The following is a 24,539-nucleotide window of genomic DNA, read 5'->3' on the forward strand; positions in this document are numbered from 1 at the left end:
ATCCATAAGGTTATTATTTTTTGAACAATAGAAAATAGTGAGTGTTACCAGTCTTGCAATTTCCTGTGACATACATTTGCATCTATAAGGACCAGGCTGACCCAAGCCTGCCTTTGATGAAGTAGTTTTGAATGCACAGAGCATACAGTCTCATGAGCCTCATCAAAGGTGTAACCAGCCTACATCCTGTTCTTTTACTATTTCACAGCATCAGGTAAACACCAACTACAACACAGCCAAGTAAGCTTTCGGGGTAAAACACAGTGTTTATGTAATTTTCACCAGACATATTAAAATCCCTGGGATCCATTATGCCTCTGTTCTGTGAGCACAGCAAGGCCAAGCTAGCAGTCTCCACCAAAAGCAATCTTCAACCTCCTCCAGCTAGAAGCTGCTAATTATGTCAGTCATGCTGAATGCTGACTGACAGTTTTGTGCTGTGAAGTGATACCTACTCATTTTATTAGCAAAGAGAGGATCTGGAGTGAGAAGCTGAAACACTTATTACCCCTTTATTTCCAAAACAGCAACAGTGTACAAGCTCTCTCTCAATGAATAAAATTCTACTTTCACTAAACACCATTGGGATGTAGGAATGTTAACTTCTTCCTCAGAAGAGAGGGCGAAGAAAACAAATACAAAACACCTCACTGGTTTTGAAGTTCTCTTGCTGGATAAGCTCTTCCCTTTGAGTTTTCTAGTTGCTCATCTACTCGGGCAGATTCTCTAGTGCAGTAATTAACAGTGGCTCATTGACTTCACTAGAACTACACTCATTTACAACAGTTAAAGCTGACCTACATTAAAGCAGCATTTCACACCAAGGAAGAGCTGCCTAGAGCCAGCTGGAGCCAAGAACTGCAGGGTGTTTCTTCCTCATACTTAATCACTATATTGAACACCCATCTTCCTCTTCTGTAAGAGCCTGCAGCCCTCTTTAGGGACAGCTCATACAACCAGACATTTTGAACTGGGCAGCCCCAGCCAGCTCACAGCTGGGGGATGGCTGCACAAAGCCTCCGAATGCCTGAGCAACTGCCCTGGAAACTTCTGGGAGGGAGTGGTGCCTGTGCTTGCCAGACTAAGTTCCAGAACTCCATTTCCAATTTAAGTCTTATGGGTTTTTCCAGCCCTCCTTCTTTAACCAGTCAGAGACACGTTCTGTCTGGAGCTGCTGGTTCGCTCTGACTGGTCATGTACTGTAACGGCAAGGAGTCAGAGATGAGGCAGGGGGAAAAGAAACAAAATTCCTGTCATTCAGAAGGGAGAACTGTCAGGATACCCCTACACCCTTGAATTTCTTCTCTACCATGCATAAATGTAAGTCTGAATACATAATCCAAACCACTAACGAAGAAAACAATCAAACCCCACAACCACTGAAACTAAATAAAGATTCATTATAGTTGTAAAGATATACAGCAACATTCAATGTCAGATTAGAGCTCTGAGCAACCTGATTAAGTTGAAGATGTCCCTGCTCACTGCTGGGGGAGTCAGACAAGTGACCTTCAGGAGATCACTTCCAACTCAAACGATTCTAGGGTTCTAAGAGTCATGAGTGCAAACAACATAAGCACTTGAACTACCCAGCAAAAGAAAATAGTAACTAGAAACACAAAATTCTGTAAAGAAGTCTCAATTTGAAACACAGGCAAAACCAAACAACTGCCTACCTGCAGATTTTAAGGAATAGGCTCAGGGAAAGTTAGAGAGATGTTACAGCACAAAGCCAAACACCACAGAATCACTCAGCAGCAACAGGCATCCCCAACAGAACCCCATCCTTCACACTTTTCACCTTTTCCCATCAACTGGTTAGAAGAAGATATAGAGGCTGCACTCAAATTTTGATATCAAATGAATACATGTTTGTCCTGGATTTGTTTTCTCCTAAGGTTTTTTGGTTTTTGTTTTTTTGGTTTTTGGGGTTTTTTTTGTGTTTTTGTTTGTTTGTTTGTGTTTGTTTTTTATTATTATTTGAGGGGTTTTGTTGCTTTGTTTTTTTTTTTTAAATTATCTTAACCTAGTTAAATCAATTCTTATACTTACCAAGGCATGACATTGTTTACATAAGACTAAGTGCAAAACCCTGACCTCTGTATTTCCTCCATGACCTCAGAGAATAGAGCCCACTCACCTTACCCCAGTTCTTACAACTTTAATTATATTCGACAAGGCTGCTGTGCTTTAAAGGTATCATTTACCGAGACTAAAAGATGTTTATTTTTATTCCCACTAATCACTTCCCTTTTGTTTCATTCCATTTATACACCCTGGCTTTTGCACTCAGAATGGCTATCAGATTAGATCACTACAGATGCAGCTGAACAGCTTCTTATGCTACTATGTAGTCCTATAAAAATCCACACTATTTAACTTTTAGCCAATGTATATAGAACCATCACAGAAGTTCCAAAGAGCTTCCCAATTGCTAGGCTATTTTAAAAATCTTTAAGGGTGAGGGAGGGAGATACAAGGACAGAGGATGTAGACAGACCTTGTGTCATTTACAATTTTAACATCATAAATCAGGCCCATACCTTTAAAAAAAAATCCTGCCTTTGTATATAACTTCCCTGTCATTTAAAAAATGGTCATTCTTTCCCCACATGCTGTTGAATTGATAGTTTCAGAAATAGAGCTAAATCAGAGAATTGAGTGAAAATCCAAGTTATCAATACTACTTTAGAGCTATCTAAAAGTAAAGCTTAAACACAGTATGAGCTTACACACAGTATGAGATGTGTTATGAGTTTTATGTGTTACTTCAACAGGTTCTTTTAATTATGTAATGACATTATGAGGAAATCTACAAAAATACATTAATGCTAAAAGTTAAGCTATAATAGTTTAAAGCCATTATCATTTAGTTTATCATTATCACTTAGTTTAAAGCCATTTTCCTTTCATTTTACATTTAGATGATGAAGAGCCTAAAAAAAAGTTATTAGATTCAGTCTATTTAATGGAACTTCTAAATTGAAGTAAAAAGTACGTACTTTTAACTTTATGGCAAACTGCACAATAATCCCATTTTCTTTTCTGTACCACAAGCTACTTGCTCATTAGACACAAATGGGTAGAAAACAAGACTTTCTTTGTTTGCATACATTAACTTAAAGCTGTAAAAATCATTCAGCCAAACTTTCACCTTTAAACCTTAACCTGATTTGTAACAACATTTGTAGCCTCTAAAATTACACTGCATGCACCCAGACAGAGTTAATCACCCATCACTTTTGATTCCTAGAATAATGATCTACCATTTAAACTTGAGCCCTTAAAAGCCTGAAGAAAGCTATGTACATATCTTTGTCTTAAATCAGTAGTGAAATAACAAAACTCTACCCAGCAGTGACCACTTGAAAAGCAAAACAAAAAGAAACATACAACTTCTAGCTCATGGAAGTTGTAAATAACAGCATTTCAAGTCTCCTCAGATGAAATTCTTGCTTCCCAGCACATACTATTGATCAGACACCTGGTACTTCTAGGAAAAAAGACAAGTTACAGAGAAAGGTCTGGTTTTATTTTTTGTGTAATTTAAAACTTCATAAGAAAATTGAAAAAAAAAAAAATTAGTAGAGATTTGAAAATAACACATTCTAAAACCTGATGAGCTTACTTCCTTCAAATATTGTCTAGAACAAATCAGATTGTATTAGTTTTCAAAACTGACAGTTGAGCATTTTTGCTATCTAAAAAATCACAACAGAAAACAAACTCTTGGATTTACTTATTATACTTCCCTAAATGCAACTAAAAAAAAAAAAAAAAAAAAAAAAGTATATTGTACAGCACAGGAAAACTCCAAACCAAAATGTTTAGAAAAAGTTATAAGACATAAAAATACCAAAAAAAAAAAAAAAAATCAAGACAAAAATGAGAAGCTAAAACAAAACCAGTTTGGCTGTTCTGGGAGCAGGAGAAAGATTGGCTACCACGTAAAAGACACCAACAACACACAAGAAATTCAATCTTACAATCAATAAAAAAGGAACCTAAATCACAGAATTTTATAAGCCATTAAATGCTTCTCATTTTTTAAGCTGAGAAGAACAATTAGCAATCATCTCCTTTTTTCCACTACTAAGGTTTCTATGTAACATCATGTAGAGTAAGTGACACACAACTTGAGCTTCTGCAAAGCAAGAAAAAAACTGATATCAACAGTTAAACCTCCTTTGACTTTAAGGGGCTGAGAACTCATCCAAATTTTGTTTCATTTCCTCAGGTCACAAAAGGAATGAGTCGCTGCTACTCTTTCATTTACGCTAATAAAGAAGAGGGAGCTATTTTTATTTTCCTCTTATTACAGCTTTAAAAAAAAAAAAAAAGGAATCCTCAATTTGAAACAAGTTTTAACGAGTACGATAAAGTCTGCACACATAATGCACTGGGTGGAGTAAAAGCCCTCAGCAACCCTGCACAGAGCCAATAATGGACTTGTCGCCAACACCCTGCGATTTCATGACTGCCAGAACAAAAACAAATGCCACGTTCAGTTCATTGCAAAGAAAGGGACTCATTAACTTGATGTGGCTTTTTACTTGACCTTAGTAAGGTGAGTAAAATAAAATTTCATTTTATGAGATTCAAAATGATCAGCTGCATGCCTACAGGAATTGTGATGAAATGACCAAGTGAAATTACTAACTCTGTTTAATTCTAATTATTACTAGACTGTAGGTCACTGTGAATTTCTAGCTGAGCAGTTGTTGCCTTCCCTCCTGTAATAAGGTAACAGAAAAACAAACTCTGTCTTTCTGGAAACTGATGTAAATAAAATGTAAATTTCTGTCACAGATGTAACTATCAATTCTGAAGACACAATAATTTCAATGCAGATTTCAGTCCAATCTTTTTGGAATAATAATTGACTTCATAGACATCTAAACAATCATTTCCCTGCAAAAAAAAAAGTCCTAGTTATTATTCAAAAATCAAACAAACACTCATACTCTATCAATAAACCTTACAGTAAGAGAATTAAAAACAAACAAACCCCAAGAAAAACAACAAAAGCCCAAACAAACAAAAACCCCAAACAAACAAAGAAAACCACCACAAAAGTTGCCTGTGAAAATAACATTCACTCCTCCCAGTCACAACATTAAAGCACCAGGTCAACTGCCCTACCCTGGCAGTCCCAGCAAACGCAGAGGGAAAACAAAAAAATCCCCATCTAATATGAAGCACTGGAGGGTGGATGAGGATTAAAAAGTCTCCTTCCACATTACGGTCATGGGAACCACATTAGACAATGAATGAAAAAAATGCAAACCTTTTGCTTTAAAAAAAAAAAAAAAAAAAAATCAAATCTTTCTTATTTTCTGCTACCACCATCCCCTCCCCAAATAAAAGCAAGATAGCCACTAAAGAAGTAAAAAGCCTAACAATCCAGAATCCAAAATTATTGTGAGCAGAGGTTTTTCAGCAGTGCATTTAGGGAACTTTATCTCCTAGCGGGTAGAAATTAAAGCGGAATCCCATTTTAGCTCCAGAGGGGTAATACCTTACTGTAGCTTCATTTTATTTTCTACCTATATGAATTTGCTGTGGAAAGGTCAATCATTTTAAGCAATAGCTCCATTAATGATGCCACCCTTTGGGCTTGGTTTTTTTTTTTTTTCACAATTCTGAAGAAAAAAAAAAAATCTAACACTCGAACACACACTTCACTGGTTTCTGTACTTGCTCCACTAAAAACTTGAAAGTAAACAGAAGTGTGCTCATATCAGTATTGTAATCCTCCTACAGAGTAGGAGCCTTTGAACATTTTGAACATTTATTCCTGACATGACACCAAGCTACATCACCATTCAGCTCAGCAACTGCCAGAACCACGCTCAAAGAAAGTTACAGTGCATGCTACGTCTCTAAGCTTGTTTCACTTTGTGTGTTTCAATATTTGCTTTCCCTACAGGTAACACAGATTAACATTCATGAGTGGGAGAGAAAACAGAAATCACTATTTTCTGAAGTTTTCTAAAAAGCAAAGTACTTTTGCCATCCTGCACACACCTTCCCATTTCAAGGTCTGCATTGCTACATACGCATTTGCAAAGTCACAAAATGCTCCACAAAACAATTACTCAGAAGTTCATCTCTTAGTTTCTAAGCTTAACAAGAGCACTTAACAGATATCTCCTTGTACCAAAAGGCAAGGAAGACTTCATTCTGCCCTCTATATTAAAGAGGTAAATAAAGTAATGGTTCCTTCTTTCTGCTTTGCATCTACTTTTAAATTTCTCCTTTTAATTTTTAAAGGCTGTATAACCTGAGCAATGAGCCTCATTAATCACCATTGAATGATTTAACCCAGCCATTCAGTTCCAGATGCCACTCGGTGCTAGAGATATGCTAATTCCTTCCAAGCTTCACCTCCTTTCACAGTCGAAACCATAATTTTCCACAGTGGCGAAGACAGGATTTTACTCCATGCATGGGGCCTCCTGCCAATCATTTTTACAACTAGCACAGAGCAAGTTTCATTCCACAGTTACATCAGACCTTTGTGCTCAACCTGATCATTACAAACATCCTCTCTCCTGCATTCTGCTGCTACAGCACCACAGTCCCAAACTCCAACCTCTCCTGTGCCAACTCCTGCTTTGGGAAGCAAAAAGTAGAAGAGTTTGTTACTATCCCTACTTATCTTGTTTCCTCACGCTACTTTTACTTTTTTTTTTTTTTTCCCTTTATCACCTCCTACCATTAAACACTTTGATTATGAAGGATCTGTCAGCTGCAGTACCTAGGGCCTTAGATACATTCTAAAACCAGAAAGCTGCACTGACAGAATTGTTTTGCAAGTGGGAGGTGAGGGGAGAAGCATTCAGAATTTGCAAATCCCAGTTCTGAACCTGCCTGGCATCCAAGAGATTTCCTAGCACAAAGCTACACCAGGTGCCAAGTTTCATTCCAGGTGCCAAGAGGTTTTGATAAAAGAAAAAGCTTGGTGACATTGCTGAGCACTTGCTCCAAAAATGGTATTTTAGGACCTTGTATTACACTTTCAACACAAATACAGAGCCACCTGTGGATCTGGGGGCTGCGATCCTCATCTTGGGCTTACATGCTTGGGCCTATTTGGCCAACAGGAGATGTCTGGGTTGAAAAGTCTGCTTTTGACCAGCGTTAGTAAAGTGCACTGCAGAAGTGGCAAGCTGAGCTGTTCCTAAAAGAATACACACTCAAATACATTTTTGACTGGCTTCTCACCCTTCACATAGCTAGTGAGGCCCATGCAAATTTACAGTTATACAGCTTTTTTCAGTTAATTGGCTCTTAAGTCGATGTTCACTACAATCTCAATTTTCAGACCAGCTAAGAACCCACAATGATCCACAAACATTTGCAACTGAAGATAAAATCAAACACTTCAAGTAATTTAATTTAAACACTAGAATCAAGACTTTCAACAGGCACTACTGATTTTAAGTGGCTACAAATTTAGATTGTAGGTTCCCAACTTCAACATATCACAAGGCCCTGGATTCCAAAAATCTGAGGTCTAGTGTCTACTAAAAAATCCAGCTACTCTTTCAAGCATGTCCATCTGGTCACCATCAAACACCATTTCTTTCTCTCTTCACCTGCTTCCAGAATAAAGTGGAGCCAATGCACATCTTTAGGCCTACACTAAATCCTTGACCATGCATTAAAACCTAATTTCTAAGATAAAAACTGTTAATGTCTATTATGCTACTGTAGAAGCAAATAGTAAAACAAAAGTCTTCTATACTTGAATTTATAACCATGAACTGCTCTATGTGTCTAATCCTCAACATAAAGGCATTTAAGCAATCTGATAAGAGCAAATATAACTAACCAACAATCTAAAATAAATACCTTGCCTGAGGACATGCAAATTTCAGAAGGCACAAAAATGCCAGCCAAGCAAGTTTTAATGCAATGCTAGCATGTAACAGTTTAGCAGTACTAAAGAAATCACAATTCTGATTTATGTACAAGACAGTCAAGGGAGCAGAAGACAAAGAGCACAAAATTGAACAACATGAAGAGCACACAGACTATACAGTTCTCTCAGATGGATGATTCCAGCCTGCACAGGTTAGACCCTGATCCTTGCCCTACCCTGCACTGCATGTCTGAAGACACAGGCTGTTCCAAAACTGAACTTATTCCACTGCTAATTCACTATGCAAGATGGAGAAAATAAAATATCAAGTTTAAGATTTTAAATCCAGAGCTCAGCACAGGCTTGTCACATTTACAGACCTTTTATCTACAGTCAGGGGTGTTCATATTATTTTAATCATTCACAATATTAGTATTAGACTTAAGGTAATGCAATACCATATTGAGCAAATACTTCCCAACAGAAAAGGGCAGCTTGAATAATTTTGCATATCTGACTATTCATCTCTTCAAAGAAAGATTATGTATTTCAAGACTGCAGCAGTCCAAAAAATATGCTTGTTTTCTGATTTAAGAATATTCATACCACTTCAATAATAATAATGTATTCAACTACCCATTTTGGTCTAAGCTGAATTTATAGTAAGTTGTACTAAAATTAAATGCTCTAATTATTTAATTTACAGGTATTTACTTACATGTAAATAAACAGAAACATTTAACATAGTACACAAAGCTCTATGCCTCTCCAGAGGAGTAAAGTCTGGTGGCAAAAAATAAGACTTAAATAGAGTACCTTGTGGAATTCACCTCTACCACCAGTAAGCAAACCCACAGAGGTTCTCTCCTGTTGTTTAGATACAAAATCCAGTAATTTTTAATGGAATTTCTTTGAATCCTAAGGAAGAAATCTTCAGCAACACATTTACTATTATGTACCCTTCCATAAACCATTCCATAAACCACTCCATCCACAGCAGAGGTGAAATGACTTGGCTGCTTCACTCTGCACCTTCCCCTTGGCTGCAGTTGCTCAGATGGCAAGCAGGCTCTAATTAAAAAGACTGGCCTGACGCCACTCACAAATCTCATTACTGTCAATTTATCAATTTTGTTTTAATCAGTCATACACAGACACACATGAGTCTTAGTCAGAAATTGTCCTAAGCTTCAGAAAAAGAGACGCATGGAAAATGCCTACAAGCCTGAGAATAGTTCTCAGTATTTGACAGTATTTAACTTCACTGGTTGTTCATATACTCCTTCACTTTCTCACAAAAAATAGGTTTCCTCACTTCCTGTCAAAAGACAGGAAAATAAATATAACCTATTTTCCCTAAGTCCCAATTCATTGTTTTATTTTGGTGTAAGACATTTCCCCTACTATTTATACCTGAAATAGACAATCCCACATAAACAAACATCTCTCCCTGTGTGCTGCTGTTTTAACACCAATTCTATCATGTACATTCCTGGTCTGAAAGGCCTACCCTCATGATATTCCAGAACCATATTTCATCATTTTTGTGGATAAATCTGGGTAAATGCACCATATTTTTTCCTAAGTAACAGTGAACAAACAAAGACATTCTGACATCCAGAATTAAATTCACATATTGAAATCCTTAATTCAATAAATCTTTACCATCACCTTCAGGGTAAGGTAATTCACAGTACTGGCTTACATTAATAATCAGGATACTAAAAGGCTTGGCTCTTTAAAAGCCAGAACTCAAGACCAACAACAGAATAACATAACTCTGCACACCTGACTGAAAACTCAAGTCATTATTAGCTTCCCAGGTGTTTCACTTTCTTCCCTGTTGAGATTTTCCTTAGTACCAAGTCTCAGCTGTGAGAGTCCAACACAGCTGGCTGCATCTATGTCAGGAGTACAAAATATTTCTGCTCATGAAACATTTTATTTCTTCACATAAAATATCCTTCTAGCCACAACAACTTAGTGCTGATACTAAGGCTGACACAGTAAGCCAAGAGACATCAGTGTATGATTGAAATATACATGTATGTGTATAAAATAAATGCACATCTTTCTCCTAAAGAAGATATAAACTAGCAAATTATCTCCCCTTAAAACATCTCTAACTTTCAAGATACTTAAGAATATTTTTTTTTTGTTGCTCTACTCTCACCTTTTGGTCAGGCTGCTCATCACTAACAGAAAAATACTCTTATTTGCTCTGTTTACACAATTTATTGGACTTAAAACACACCTTGGTTGCTACTTCAGTTACCTCACTATTTACCTTACAATTTTATAAAGAGGTACTCAGGTGAAAAGCTATGGAAGGTTATCACCACCAAATGAGATTATATAACAGAGCACACAAGTAAAATGTGTCAGGATCTCAGTGTATGAAATTCTTAAGTGCCATTTTGTTTGCTTGGAAAGAGCAAGGTCACAAAATAACCTCAAAACATTAACAACTATCAACAACCAAATTACTCATTCCAAGCTATTCAGATACAGAAAACCTACAACAAATTCACAACAGTAACTTAAACATTGACAATGGGAATATTCACTATGAAAGGCAAATTTCTGAAGGAGAATCCAAGCCAGCTACCAGGACACCAAGCCAAGTGACCGTTATCCACACAGGACATTTAACAGCAACAGAAATACTACACTGAGTACTGCAGCAAGTGACTAGACTTGCTAGACCCAGCAAATTATTATTATATTCATTAGGGAAAGCTATCCCATAATGAGACATAATATTACAGTCGCTTAGGATTGTGAAATAAAACTCTTCCAGTTATTCAGGAAAACTGTGTGCCAACCAAAACCAATGTTACTTGAAAGTGAGGGAACGGGTTCGCAGATACTTTAAGTATAAACATAGATTTTTCTCTCTTGAATTTCTAAATATTTTCTTTTTCCACCTTCTAATGAAAACTAATTTGGCCTTTGACCATAATTTCCAAAGCATTTTATGTTCAAGCATTGTTTGGCAAAGGTATTTGACGTCTAGTATTAACACGATAACACTGCTACCTAAGTGTCGCTAGTTTCTGATAATATTTTTAATGGCCCTTCTATTTTTGTAAATGCAATCAAAGCCTTTATCATGTACACTCAGGAATATTCTTCACATAAATTCATGTTTTCCAATAAAATCTTATGGACATTACACATGATTCCCCCATAATTCAGTATCCTGAACATTACAGATGATCCCTGCTAATGAAGTTACTCTGTAACTTCAACAAAAAAACTTCTGACAACCAACACTGACTGCAGTGAGCAAAAAATCAGCTTGAGTGTTCCTCTGGTTTAAACTAAGTTAATTGACAGGCAATAGGGAAAAAAGTGTCTCTTTCTAGCTGAAAGTTAACAAAATTCACACTTAAGCAAATTGAAAGGAAAAAAAGACTTCTGCTCTCCACAGATACTATCAGTACTCATAAGGATAAGTGCCTTTGTATCAAATACCTGGATACTTGGAGACTATTCAATAACAAGGAAGGAATTATCAACATTGCAGCATGTTATTTCTTTGCTAGCTTGAAGTATTCCAACACAAGTGGGGCAGCTTCTTGAGGTCTAAGCTGCTAGCTCAATCTTTCTTAAATGTTCTTCTAGTAAAATTACTTAGAACAGCACACAATGCATTAGGAACAGGTGAAAAAAGCACATTTTTGAAGTTTTCTTGGGTGACTTATTTGCTTTACAGATTAGGCACTTAATACTTTCATAATCCTTTGAATTACTGTGTATTTAAAAAAAAAAAAATCTCTCCTAATTTATTACTATTAGACAGAGAATACATAAAAGGAGTAGAACCATTTCCAGAAATGCTCTAGCACTTCATGAGGGAGCTTTTAAGTACAAATGTCTGAGACAAACAAACAAAATGTATCAAGGAAGTGGCTGATTTATGTTTTGCAATAGGTAGCTTAGCCAGCTGGAAAGGACTTTGGGGACACTCCATGGGCACCCTTAAACTATTAGCCATCAGAAGGTAACTCTCCCATGAAGGAATACAAGAGACAATTTTGCCCTCCACTGGCTAGAACTATCACTGAAAAACACGCCTGCCTCGCTGTGTCAGCGCTGCCTGTTCCACACAGCATGGAAAAACCTCTGGAGCAAATGCACCAGTCCCATTTCAAGTGCAGTAATTAGTAAGGGATAACATGGACAGGAAAGGGGGAAAGGGTGGGTGTTGAGCAGATGGGAATCAGCAATGCAATGAAATAGCTCGTCAAAATATGAAGATTTCCACGGATGGAAACAGTCAAATCACACAGTAACATATTTAGCCTTGAGAATTGCTAGAGCAGTGAACACCCATGTGGAAAACCAGAACCTTGACACTTGTTCCCAGCAAAAATGTTCTGCATGTTGCCCTCCAGATAAGTGAAAGCTTTTCTTTCCCAAACATACTCATTTGATGCTGCTCTTCCTGGGGAGTGGAGAGATGAAAAAATCCATGGAGTCTGAAGTAATGTCTGCCTCAGAATGAAGGAAAAAGGGCAGAAAGCAGGTAAATACTCAAGAAAACAAGGATACCAGAGAAGTATCCCTTAAAGCAATTCTTATTCTGTATGCAAAGAAGCATTGAAATTACACTGGGAGAAAAAGGGAGGAAAGCTGCTATATTCCAATTTTCAACAGTATTCAAATTTAAATGTATTCAACATTTATTAACCACAGGCTTACATGAAAGAAGGTACTTCATAGGATCCCGCAGAGACAACACCAAGGTAAAAATTAGAGGTTTTAAATTTTAAGTGGTTTACCAATTACTGTTTTAACAAACATTAACCCACTTACTTTTCTATTATTGATTTTTTTTTTCTCTTTCCCATCCCCCAGTTATTTCCCACCTCTCAGCAGAAGTTTCTAACATCCCATTTAGAGTGTGGCCACACAAACCATTGATTCAGTAGTGGGTGTAAGTGAGGGAAGTGAGAATCTTCAGTGGAAGAGGGAGGAAAGGATCAATCAACTTGCAAGATCAGCTGTCAGCAGAACTCAAAGGATTTCAGTGTGGAAACTGCTGTAGATGACTCCTGTCCTTCCTTCTGCACTGCAGCCATCTGCCCTCAAACTTCATCCTGCCAAAGGTTTCTGGCATCTCCATTGTTCCAGACACAAGACTAAGTATTTGACCACACTCTAGTTGACAGGAAAAAGAAATTCGTCCTGGTGAAGGAGCTGAAATAGCACTATTATCTGGTGCTTGTCTCTTATCTTTGTTACTGAGTTTGCTTACATAACAAAATTAAAAGCCTTCATAAAAAATCATGGCATTTTCCTTTTTTTTTTCCTCTCCAACTCAGCTGGAATCAACATTATTAGAGAGCGCATCCCCATCCGGGGGAGGCTGGGGAGAAGAAAAAAATTTTAAAAAAAACCTTGCATGCAACTTTATTGAGCATTTATATGATTAACAGATGAGAGGATTAAAAGAAAAATTAAATAAAATTGTTTCTTAACTTGGGAGTTTAAAACATCCCAATACATGATCAAGTTACAGAGTGCACTATCTATGAAGTCACCTTTTCTTCATAGGTGGTCATGATTGCCATGAAAGTTTCAGAAAGAGCAAATGGGTGGAAAGGCTCTTCCCCATTCCATTTGTTTCTTCCATCATATGAAGGAGGCAATACAAAGAAAAATCAAATTAAAGATGGCATGACTGACACGGTCAAAAGTGAACAGGACAAGAGGCATCCCTACTCAGGGACACAAAGTTTGCAATATCCAAAGCCACAAGAAGCAAACCAATACCTAAGAGCAAAAATTTAGTAATTAAATTTATGATATAATCTAGAAACAGACATAAGTTACTTCACTTAGTGACATAATTAAGACTTAAAGCTTCAGGCAGTGAACATAAGCCTTTCAAAAACTTAATTCATCCATTCACTGACAAAATGCCTCATGCTTTAATGACTCAAAGGGGTCCTCTACAAACTTATAAGAATCAGTTAAGGCAGAGAAGTTAGCGCCCAAACCAACCTTCACTGTGGCACAAGCATTTACTGTGCTCACTTAGCGTGTGACAAAAGGTGTTCCTAAGAAGGCGAAGCAATACTGCGGGGAGACAAACCTGTCCTCCTGAGAGAGACGGGCTTCCTTGTGCAGAGGCAAACCCGAAAACCCCCCAAGCCCAGGGCGGCCACATGCGCGCCCCGGCAGAGCCGCAGCCGCTCCGAGCCCCGCGCCGCTCTCCTCGGGGCGCACAGAGCCACAGCCGCCCTCCACAATGCCCTCTCAATGCCGCCCTATCTGGAACCTGTCAGGCACGATAAGATGCCCCGACACGCATAAGCCCCGCGTAAAACTGTGCCTAATGAGCATTAATCCCCCCAGTCTCCTCGGCCACCTCTCCCATTCCCACTTAGCACGCCGGCGCTTCACTTCACACATGTGCCTAAACTTTATTCGCCAAGGTGAAGCAAAACGCATCCCCACAAGCCCTCCCTTCCCTCCCTCACCGCCGTGGTTTCCCCCCCTCCCCCCGGTGGCGGCTGCGCGGGGTTAACCGGGCCCGGGGGCTGGGACGGGGGGATGCGCAGGGACCGCCCGGCCGCGGGTGCGCGGTACCCGCGGGCAGCCGCACCGAGCGGCAGCGCAGCAGCCAGCTCCCGCGGGACCACATGGTCCCAGCCCGCCGCCCCCTCGCCGCCGGAGCTCAACACCAGCCGTGGTTACATCAATCGACCCTCGGGAGCCGCCAGCGGTGGGAGCCCTGGGACCAGGGCAGGACCCGGCGCCGCGCATCTCCCCGCGCCCGGCCCCGGGCAGCCCCCACGGCCGCCGGCAACTCCCGGGGCAAACGCGGGCCAGGCGCCCGCAGGGTGGAAGCCAAGCTTCGTTTCCGAGCAAAGGAGGGGGCCGGCAGGCGCGGAGGGGCCACACTGGGGGAGCGAGGGGGGGGACGGAGGAGAGCGGCTGCGAGATCGCTGCCATCGCCGCGGCCGCGTATCTGACCCGCCTGCGTGAGGTGGTTACCTGAGGTGACACATATGAATCCGAAGAGGTAAAAGTGAGCAAACTCCGCGATCATTGTCCTCGGGTGGCGCCTGCAAGCAGTCTCATGCCAGAAGAGCGGGGGGTGAAACGAAGAGCCCCCAGTTGTAATTCCACAGAAGCTTAAGGCAGGCGAGGTTCTCTAATCCAGCCGGACTCCCGGGGCGAGCCCGCTCCGGGCACGGCGCTGTCAAGTCCGCGGGGCTCCAGCCGCACGCCAACTCCGGCCGGCCTCCCCTCTCCCGGCCCGGGCTTTCCTCAGCGGCGCCTTGACACTTCCCAGGACTATCCAAAGCGACAGGAGAAAACAAAAGATCCTCGAGTTCCCGCAGCGGAGGTCCGCCGCCTCCCGAGCACAAGTTGCTGCCCCGGCCACAGACTCCACTCTGGGCGCCCGGGACGAGCCGGTAACGGAGCGCAGCCGGGACGGGCACGGACGGGCCACCGCCGCCCTCCGCGAAGGAGAGGGGCGGGCAGGGAGCTCCGCGAAGTGTCCCCGCCGAGTCACTGCGCGCCCGGCGAGCGGCGGGCAGAGCGCGGCGGCGGAGCGGCGGCAGCGCCCGCTCCCATGGCGGGGGAAGGAGGCGGGCGCGTCGGGGGCCGCGGCGGAGCCCGGCCGCGGTCAGGCGGGGCGGCGGGCAGGGGAGCCCCGGCGGCTGCCCCGAGCCCAACCCAGCATCGCCGCCGCCCCCGCCCCTGCACGCGGGAATCCCACACTCGCCCCCGCCCCAGCGCCGGAGGAGGGCACAAGAGAGGCGATGGAAGGAAAGAAGAAAAGGCAGAGGGAGAGGGCGAGCAAAACTTCCTCGGGCCAACGCCCCCGAGCCACCCACCCCAACCGCCCGCCCTCGGTGCGGCGGCTGCGGGAGGAGGAGAGGGAGGAGGAGCGGCTCCTCGCCTTGCCCCGCCGCCGGGGCAGGGGTGCACGAGTCAGGCGGGGCCGAGCCCGCCGCGCCTGAACTTTCTGCTATCACGTCGAGCCGCTCGCCTCCGCCGCGGGTTTCCCCTTCCCCCTCCCGGCCGCCGCCTCCGCCTCCTGCCCTCGCTGCCGCCGCCGCGGCAGGTCTGGTGCCGCCTCGGGACACCTTAAAGGAGCCGCACCTACACGGCCCCCGCACGCCCCGAGCGGCGCTGCCCGGCCCGGCGCACCCCGCCCCGCCCGCCCCGCCCCGCGCGGAGCCGGCGCCGCCTCCCGCCCCTTCCCCCGCCGAAGGTAAGGCGCGGGGCGGCTCCCGGAGCCCACCGTGCCCCGGGCTCGGCACAGCCAGAGCAGGCGGCGGGGATGGGGTGCACAAGAAGCTCCGCTTCCCCCCGCCCACCCCCGCCGAAAACAAGCAAACGCACAAAACCGCCGCGCGGGTCTCCACCGGCATTCCCGAGACTGCTCTTCGCCGGGTGGTTCCTAACGCCTGTGGCCTGGCCGTGCTCCAGGCGTGGACCAAATCTCTAGGAAAAGCATCCTCAAATCGTCACTCCTGCGGCTGAGTGCACGGACAAATTCTACAGGAGGAACTCCGCATGGCCATGTCACATCATGAGAGGTAGTGGTAGGGGAAGAGCAGGGAAGGTGGACTTGGAAGAAGTAGCACTACTACCTTACAGAAAAGCTCCAGCTATTCCTAGATTTGATTCATTAAGTTGTGAGGATTGAATGATTTATATATATAAATCATTATTATATCATTCAATGGGAATTTCATTTCCAAGCAGCGTATTGAATATATTAACCCCATTGCAAGTGAGTCTGCAGTGGGATAATAAAACTATATAGAAAGACTCTTGATGTACTTTCTGTCACAGGATTTATACAGACCCCACACTGTTATCAGCCAAACAGGTTTGGGTGCTGGCAGCCACCATCAGTCAAACCACAAGGAATGTCACTGAGTTTGCCCCATGTTGCATCCCTCAGGGCAAACTGACCAAAAGTCCAACAACAGGAAGGTCCTATGCATTGCACTGAGTCTGTATGTTATCTGTATGAGATCCGTAAAGACAGATTTTCAATACTGTAAAGCAAAACATTAGGAAAGGGAGCTCCTGGTTCTATGCACACAGTGTATCTGTATCAGCAGCAACCAAACTGGCAAGATTTTCTTCTAAAACTGATGAGAACTGATGAGCATCCAAAAGTTAGAAAAACAGTCTAGTGTTTTACACCAATTAGTTTTCACAGAGAAAAATGCATTAGTGTCCTACTTCAAACACATTTAGAAAGCAATCATAACTGTGGAATCAGTAGCAGTGAATACTTTTGAATGTGAGCAGATTCCTTCAAGCTATACCTAGCCAACCATTTCTCTTCCTGTTGTGACCTTATGCATCATCCTGCACTTCATGAAAGAAAAATGCATTAGCACCTCCAGAGTTAAAACCACACTGCAAAAACAGTGAAGAGGCCTGAGATAATCCTTGAATCCTAGTGAGAAGTTTGAGATTTCAATAAATTAGATTTGGGGTTGTTCTTTTATAACTGATTAAATAAACAGGAGTAACATGCAGGGCTGAAAATGGTCCTCAAGAGTACATTTATTTCACCTCTGTTCTCAGAGAGGGTCAAATATAAGACCCTAACTAGCAGGTATTTTATAATCCCTCTTCTATCCATTTCTCATGACTGGAATTTCATACTAAATTTAGGTAACCTGTCCAAGTTACTATATAGTCAGATTTCTTTTTTTTTTTTTTAAGCGTAGACTAAATAGTCTTTTGGAAGAAAACACACCACCATCCCCACCAATAACATTTTGAAGACCTTTTTTTTTATTCCTTCTGGAGTATCAATACTTGGCAGACTCCCATTAAACCAAATTTTGTACATATTTTAAGTGATTGCATCTCTTTAAAAAGCAAGTCCACACATGTACCAGTAGGCCACTCTAAAGGGAATAAATGGGTTCACTTATTCTATGAATGTACCTTCACACATATATTTCAGGTGTATATGTATTTGTTTACTAGTAAAGTGTCATTCTTATGTATTCCTCTGTTTATATGGGATATATTTCCTCTAAACTTTAATTATAAAATATATTTTTAATGCATTTCTATGGCATATGTATTATCTAGCAAGATAAATTAATCCATTTACTTTGTAACTGACAAGAAATATATACAATGTGTACAGAAGGTAAATAAAGCATTTTCCTAATTCCCAGAGAGTTTTCTCAATTCAAGATTAAGCTGTTTCCTGTTCATTAGTGCAATAGTAGGTTTCTAGATTCACTCACACTTTTGCTTAGGTAATTTTAAAATAAAGGGTGAGTAAAATTTTATGCCATGTTATAGTCTTGTTGTATGCTGGCTGCTAATTTGAAATTCACATGCAGAGAAATTCTCCATCCAGCAGTGGATTAAAGCTCTGAAGCTTGAATGACCTTACCACGTGATCGTGAGACGAGCCCACGTAAAACAGTTTAAAGCTTTTGTGCCACGGTTACTCCATCTTTAATGAGCCTCTAAGACTGTTTCAATCACTATAAAGAATTTTTTGTCCTTTGAGAAGAACGGAGTCATTCTACTTTAGGTACCTATAGTGAAAGTACAGTAGAGCTTCAAAGGCTTGTTCAATTTGTACTGTCTCAGATACTTCATAACATAATGTTTAGCTGTCAGTGCTTTCTTACTTCAGAAAAATTGCTAGGAGTGAATGTATACTGCTCTAATTATCTTTCTTAAAATTCATTTAGATTGTAATAATTGTATAACAGCTGCACGGCTGAGTGAATCTCTTCAAATTGTAAGCCTACAGAATTTCATCAGAATGTCTTGTAAGTAATTGACATCATCTTTAATTCTGCAGATGTTCTTACAAAATGTGTGCTATTAAAGCACCCTTATTGTCCTTGATACTGAGACATACAGACATCCATGTGAGATGCACACGTATGTGTGTGTCTGTCAGAAAATGTTTCTGGGAAAAGAAACATGGCTCTAACCTCTTCAGATGTGGGGAACAGTACATCGATGAGTATTATAAAGCAGATGTACTTGCTGTGGTTTTTTCTGTAATATGTAATGGCATTTTTAGCACTTACACAAACGTGTAATTTCTGGGAGAACAGAACTACTTCAAAACACAAAATTACACATGCTGCCTGAGTTTGAGGCACAGGACTTGCATGAAACCTCCAACAAAAAGGGTTCTCCAGAACTGATAGTTGTGATTCAGCAGATGGCACTCTTCCCTCGAAGTGACTGAAATCAGTTCTGCCTCTGATACAAGGGATGATGTGCTTTGAGAGATTATTCAGAAGAACTTGAACTTCTGTAAGCACTGAAGATCCCAGGCACTTCTCTCCAAGGGCAGAGACATGCACATGACGACTTGGATGTGTCGTGGGGGCAAACACACTGTCTCTCCACAAACCTCTTTGAACTTCAAATGACTCTCCCGCGCTTCCTGATCTCCAAACTACCGTGTAGGCTTCCGGTTATCTGCAGAGCTGGCTGCCAGGAATACCTCTGTGCGTGCATTACACGGTCACACACACTCGTGTCTGCAGAAGCTCAGCGAGTTTATCGTTCCAAGGCTGGCAGCCAGGATTACTGAATCAGTACCTTTATTCTACAGGCTACAGCTGAGCTCCCATTCACATCATAGGGATTATATAGATACGACTAAGTTTCAAAAACTCTTTTTCCCGGACTTTTTAGGGCACCGTGGAAGTGATGGGTTGCATTATTTAGTGAATTGCATTAAAAACCTATTATAAATATTTTTGCTGAAATTAAGTAGAAAAATATGAGGAATTATATATACATCTCTGTGTATTTTTCTCTAAGTATATTATGGGCCTTTAACATGGCAGGAATCCTAGCTGAAGTCAGTAAACATACCTGATAGCAGAACAGTACATTATTTCAGTGATATTTTCATTAGGAAAAAAAAAAATTGGATTTTTCTACATTAGATCCAAACAAGCACTGAAATGTTAGAAGAAGGAGCACTGTAAAGGACAGCTGAATATAAAAAGTGCATGAATAGCAAAAGCTTGAAAACCTTCAGTTGTCATATAATTAATTGGGATAATTATTATGAACAAACAAGAAATGTTATGATTTCCATGCCCATATAAGTAAATTTCTGTCTCTTTCTTTACCTGTCTGGTTACTGTTTAAACATGCTGTTCAAAGACATTGTTTTTTTGTGTTTGATTGCTTGACCTTGCCATGATTTTGCTTTTATTTACATTAATTTTGTGATGTAATCCTTATTTTCTTTGATGTTACTCTTAATTACACTACTAGCAAATTCAGACTTCCAGTGTCTTTCATTACATACAACATTTAGAATAGTACTCGAGTCATTGCAGAGCAAGGAATAGTAGCAATAAAATATAATATTTTAAAATATAATATTTTATTTGCTATGATGAATTCAAAGATAGAGACCCTAAGGAAGCTCAAGCCTCATTATTCTAGGTGTGTAAAAACACCATGATAAAAGATGCTTTCTTCAAAGGATTTATAAAGCATCACTATCAACATAAAGAACTTACAGAAAGAAATCACCACTGGCATAAACATGCAAAATTCCATTGAATTTTATCCTTTAATATTCCTTTGTATTAGGGGTGAATGGGTCTTTTCATTTCTGTTCAAAGATGCTATAGCACATCCCCACTGAAAAAAAAAAAAAATCACTGAAGCTATATTCCTTCTGTTGCCCCAGTAGAAAATGCTGAAGGCATATTTGCTATTCAGTCTACTCAGCAGACTAGCTCAAACGCTTTTAAAAAATTATTATAATTATAGGAAATATTGCCCAGAACTCCTGCTTTGTGGTTTTGTTCTTGCTAGTGACAAAATGCTAATCTGCTTAATATGTAATTTATATACAAACAACGGAGTATTTATTACAAAACCAGTGTTATCTCTGATATTGCCAAACAAAGAGAGACCTGTCCCTGAAATCTCAGTATTTGGTTTAAATGTTTAACAAATGAGCCATTCAGTAGTCACTAGCTCCTTGCCTCAATACGAGGAGTATGAGGGTGTCACCTAGTGGATTGTTCTGGCTGCCTGGAAGAGAGCTCACAAGCCAAATCACCCAAATGGCACTGAATGAACTAACAAAATGAAAGAGAAAGGCTTCTTTTTTCTTTATTTAATTACTCCAGGAATTGTGAGAGCTTCAACAGAGCGTTATTGTTCTGTAATATCTGCCTTTGGGTTCCCATTCATGCCACAGAATCTGTTGGCACTGAAAAGAGCTGTAAGAATGATGCATCCAAAATCTTGAAGAGAAAATTACCTATGTTCTTGGAGCAGAGGAAAGGTTTAATATTACCAGAGACAACCATTTTAAATGAGTTGCACAAAACTTTTGTTTGAGATTGCAAATAATAAGTGGAAGAAAGTGCCGGTAAGCTGCATCAACTATATTTTAAAAGAAGGAACTATTCCATGGTTTTCAGCAGGCCATCAAAAAAAGGGGGGTTTGCATGTATTAATTTGAGATTGCTGTGTGCATTTATAATTCATGAATAGTTAAGGTCAACTTTAGCAATCTGGAGATGAAAAGGATTACATAAACTATCCATCTTATTTCTTTGATTGAATTACTGCACATATTTAAAGCAGACGCCACTTAAGAACTGAATACCTGCAGTGAATTAACTCAGTAAAATGCAAAGCAGATACCCAGCTAGCTCACCCAGTACCATTGCAATTGCATGTTGAAATTTAAAATAACCAGCATACAATTTATAATTGCATGATGAAAGCCTATCTGATCCCATATATTTAACCTCTTTTAATTAAAAAAATGCTTACTATAGTTTTAATATTGCATTCTGCCCTTGAGTGGAGGAAGGGAAGAAAGCAAGGATGGAACTACAGATGATAAAGACATCCTATTTTCGTGCCTAGAGCATGCATTTGAATTACACCTCCTGAAATTCTTGAGTGTGTGCTGTGTGACCAGCATGGGATGAGGAGAAACTCTTTGCCCCGTGATGTTATGCTTATTTTTTTGTGTCAGAAGTACATCCTACCCATCAACAGACACAGTATGCTACTGGAAGCAGCAGCAAAAATCTTGCATTAGCAGTATGCTTTGCTGGCTGTGCTGTTGGTGCCCTGCCATAATATATCTATTTTAATGAACAAGTGGATCTGCCTTCCTCTGTGTATGATGGCTTAGCACATTCTTAGCCTTTTCTGCATATACAAAATACAGACAGTCAATCTAAAATTCCTTGAAAAAGGAATTTCACCCCTGGTGAAAAGGTATGAAGACCCCAACAATCCTTATCCATATGAAAAGCTCACAAAACCACACTTCAAGAGTACTGTGAAAGTGTATATTACTTAATTAGAAAAAGAAAATGTATAAAGGTATTTCAATTGTTTGACTACAACTACCTCTACTTTTTGAGGTAGGAAATTAAGAAAAAAAGGAAAAAAAAATATTAGTTAAATTCCTCACCCTCAAAACAGAGAACAGAATTCTGTTGATCAGAAGCATCTCATTCTGCTAGATATTAAATGTTTTCTGGCCCTTAGAAGCATTTCTCCATTCTTTAGGACATAGAATTATTTGAGGATTTTCTTTTTAATGTATTTTGTCTTGTCAACACTGTTGGTCTATATCCTAATGGATTGTGCTGTGAAGTGCCCAGGTGATGTACATTGTGGAGTTCAGTAGGAGACACTGAAAAAGTACTAAGGATTACTGCTGAGGGAGAGAATACTGTCCGTGAGCCTTGTATACCCATTCACACAGCAGGCTATTTCATTTTGAAACAGTTCCTTCCAGCAGCAGTACCAGGCTCCCATACCTCATACATCTCCTCTTGCACAGAAGGTCAGACTGCCTTCAGAATGGGGTGGGGGGGGAGGAAAAAAGGAAAACAAACTAGAGGGAAGGCCTTGGGCCCCAGATAAATATTTCATTAAAAAGAAAACTGCTCTTGCATGTGTTCTCTTTAAAACCTCCCAAAGGACAAATCTGTCAGGGAATGTCTACATAGTTAGGAGCATCCAGTAACACAACTATTCCTCCCACTCTCCGAGACGGCCTGACACGAGCCAGCTCCAGTGCAGAAGCTGAGTAAATATTCTCTGCTGGTGCCAAGGCTGAGCTAACACAGGTTGTGTCTCAACAGGCCTTATTAGCTCAGGCTCATTACTGTAATAACTGGGCTCCGTGGCAGCAGGCGCTCCAGGATCTGCTCCTGGCGCTGCAGACATGCCGTCAGCGTGGTCCTCCTCTTCTTCCCGGAGATTCTCTCATTTCATTTCAAGCCGGCAGCTGCTCCTCTCAAAAAGCTGTCCTGGCATACAAGACCGTTTCAAAAATAGTGGGTTAGTGGAAGGTTGTGAAGTGCTGGCAGGGCAGGGGATCACCCCTGCTGCACTGTAATGGCGTTTTCTCAAGTACAAAGCACGACCTTAGGCAAGGATCATGCAGATATACAACTTCCACTTTCCTCTTCTGTCACCTCTTAACAGAGAAAATGTGAGAGTAAATTACACACTGAGCACCTTAAAAACGCAGCAACCTGCTTTCAAATAAGAAGTTGAAAATTTTTCTTTTATATAAATGGACAAGTTTTGTACTATCCTAGTTGTTACTTGGTAAACACAATTTATCTGCTTTTACCCTCAGCTGCACTGCTGGACAAACAACCTTCTGTTTAGCTGGAGCGCACAGTCAGAGCTTCATGGGCTCACAAAACCCACTTCAAAGAACACAACAAGAACAGAAGAATTGCTTTTTAAATCTTACTGCTGTATGGGAGCAGGACCAGCATGGCAGTTCAGATAGCAATATCAGACTAAATAAATATTAAGACTGAAGAAAGTCTCAGGCAAAGTTCCTACAGACCACAATAGGAGAGGATATTATCTGGGATCTACACCTTCCACATATGATCCCTGTAGCTGTAGGTGAGTAAGACAGCAGCAGTGAGACACAAACATTATGTGTCAAAACCATAATTTAAAATTTACACCTACGCACAAAGATGAAGAAAATTATTCCAAATAATTTTGCATTATTTATTTATTAAATTATTTCAGGTTTTATTTCAACTGACATTTTGAGGTGTTGCTTCATAATGATGGAGCTGAGAAATCATCTGTTTTTGTGTGTTCAAAATATATAGTCTCACATGGAGGTAATAACCTTAGGCCAGGGGAGATTTCCTTGGCACTCAGAGGGTTTTTAATATTGAAATTTTGCATATTGCCATGGAAAGTTTCTACTAACCAAGAGGGACCTCTTTTTAAGTGGTAGGATAAGCTATTCTCCTGAGTAGAAGTTGGAGAGATTTCATTCAAGCATATTCAGTTGGCTCTCATTATGAACAACTTTATATTTAATTGTAAAATTTTATATTTTCTTCCCAACTTTTAAGAAAATATACACATTTAGTTTTTGAGACACATTTTGGTATGCAGTATTACTTGTGCTGCAAGATTTGCATTTTGATTTATTGGAGAAAACGAGGTTTAAAACCCTGACTTTTCTTATTAGAATGGGGAAATCCTCACAATCAATTCATTGTGATGATAAATACGTGTCTTTCAGTAAAGTACTTATCTAACCTCCAATGTACTTTGTTGTTATCTGGATTGATTCCAAAATATACAGTTTCAAATGAACTATGCTGTAATGCCCTCTGCTGGTACTGAGCTG

General features: G+C 40.6%; 1 protein-coding gene across 3 annotated transcripts in view; it reads right to left on the reverse strand.

Moving 5' to 3' along the window:
* Window positions 1–15,460, reverse strand: part of ROBO1 (roundabout guidance receptor 1) — a 292,886-nt gene extending 277,426 nt beyond the window's left edge. For all 3 annotated transcript variants that reach the window (XM_053969867.1, XM_053969868.1, XM_053969866.1), the window contains exon 1: window positions 14,876–15,460. In XM_053969867.1, the coding sequence (XP_053825842.1) occupies window positions 14,876–14,930 (55 nt within the window). In that variant the 5' untranslated portion in view covers window positions 14,931–15,460. The remainder of the gene's footprint in view (window positions 1–14,875) is intronic.
* Between the last annotated feature and the right edge of the window lie 9,079 nt (window positions 15,461–24,539).

Source organism: Vidua macroura, chromosome 2, assembly GCF_024509145.1.
Source record: "Vidua macroura isolate BioBank_ID:100142 chromosome 2, ASM2450914v1, whole genome shotgun sequence".
In the NCBI taxonomy this organism is placed as follows: domain Eukaryota; kingdom Metazoa; phylum Chordata; class Aves; order Passeriformes; family Viduidae; genus Vidua; species Vidua macroura.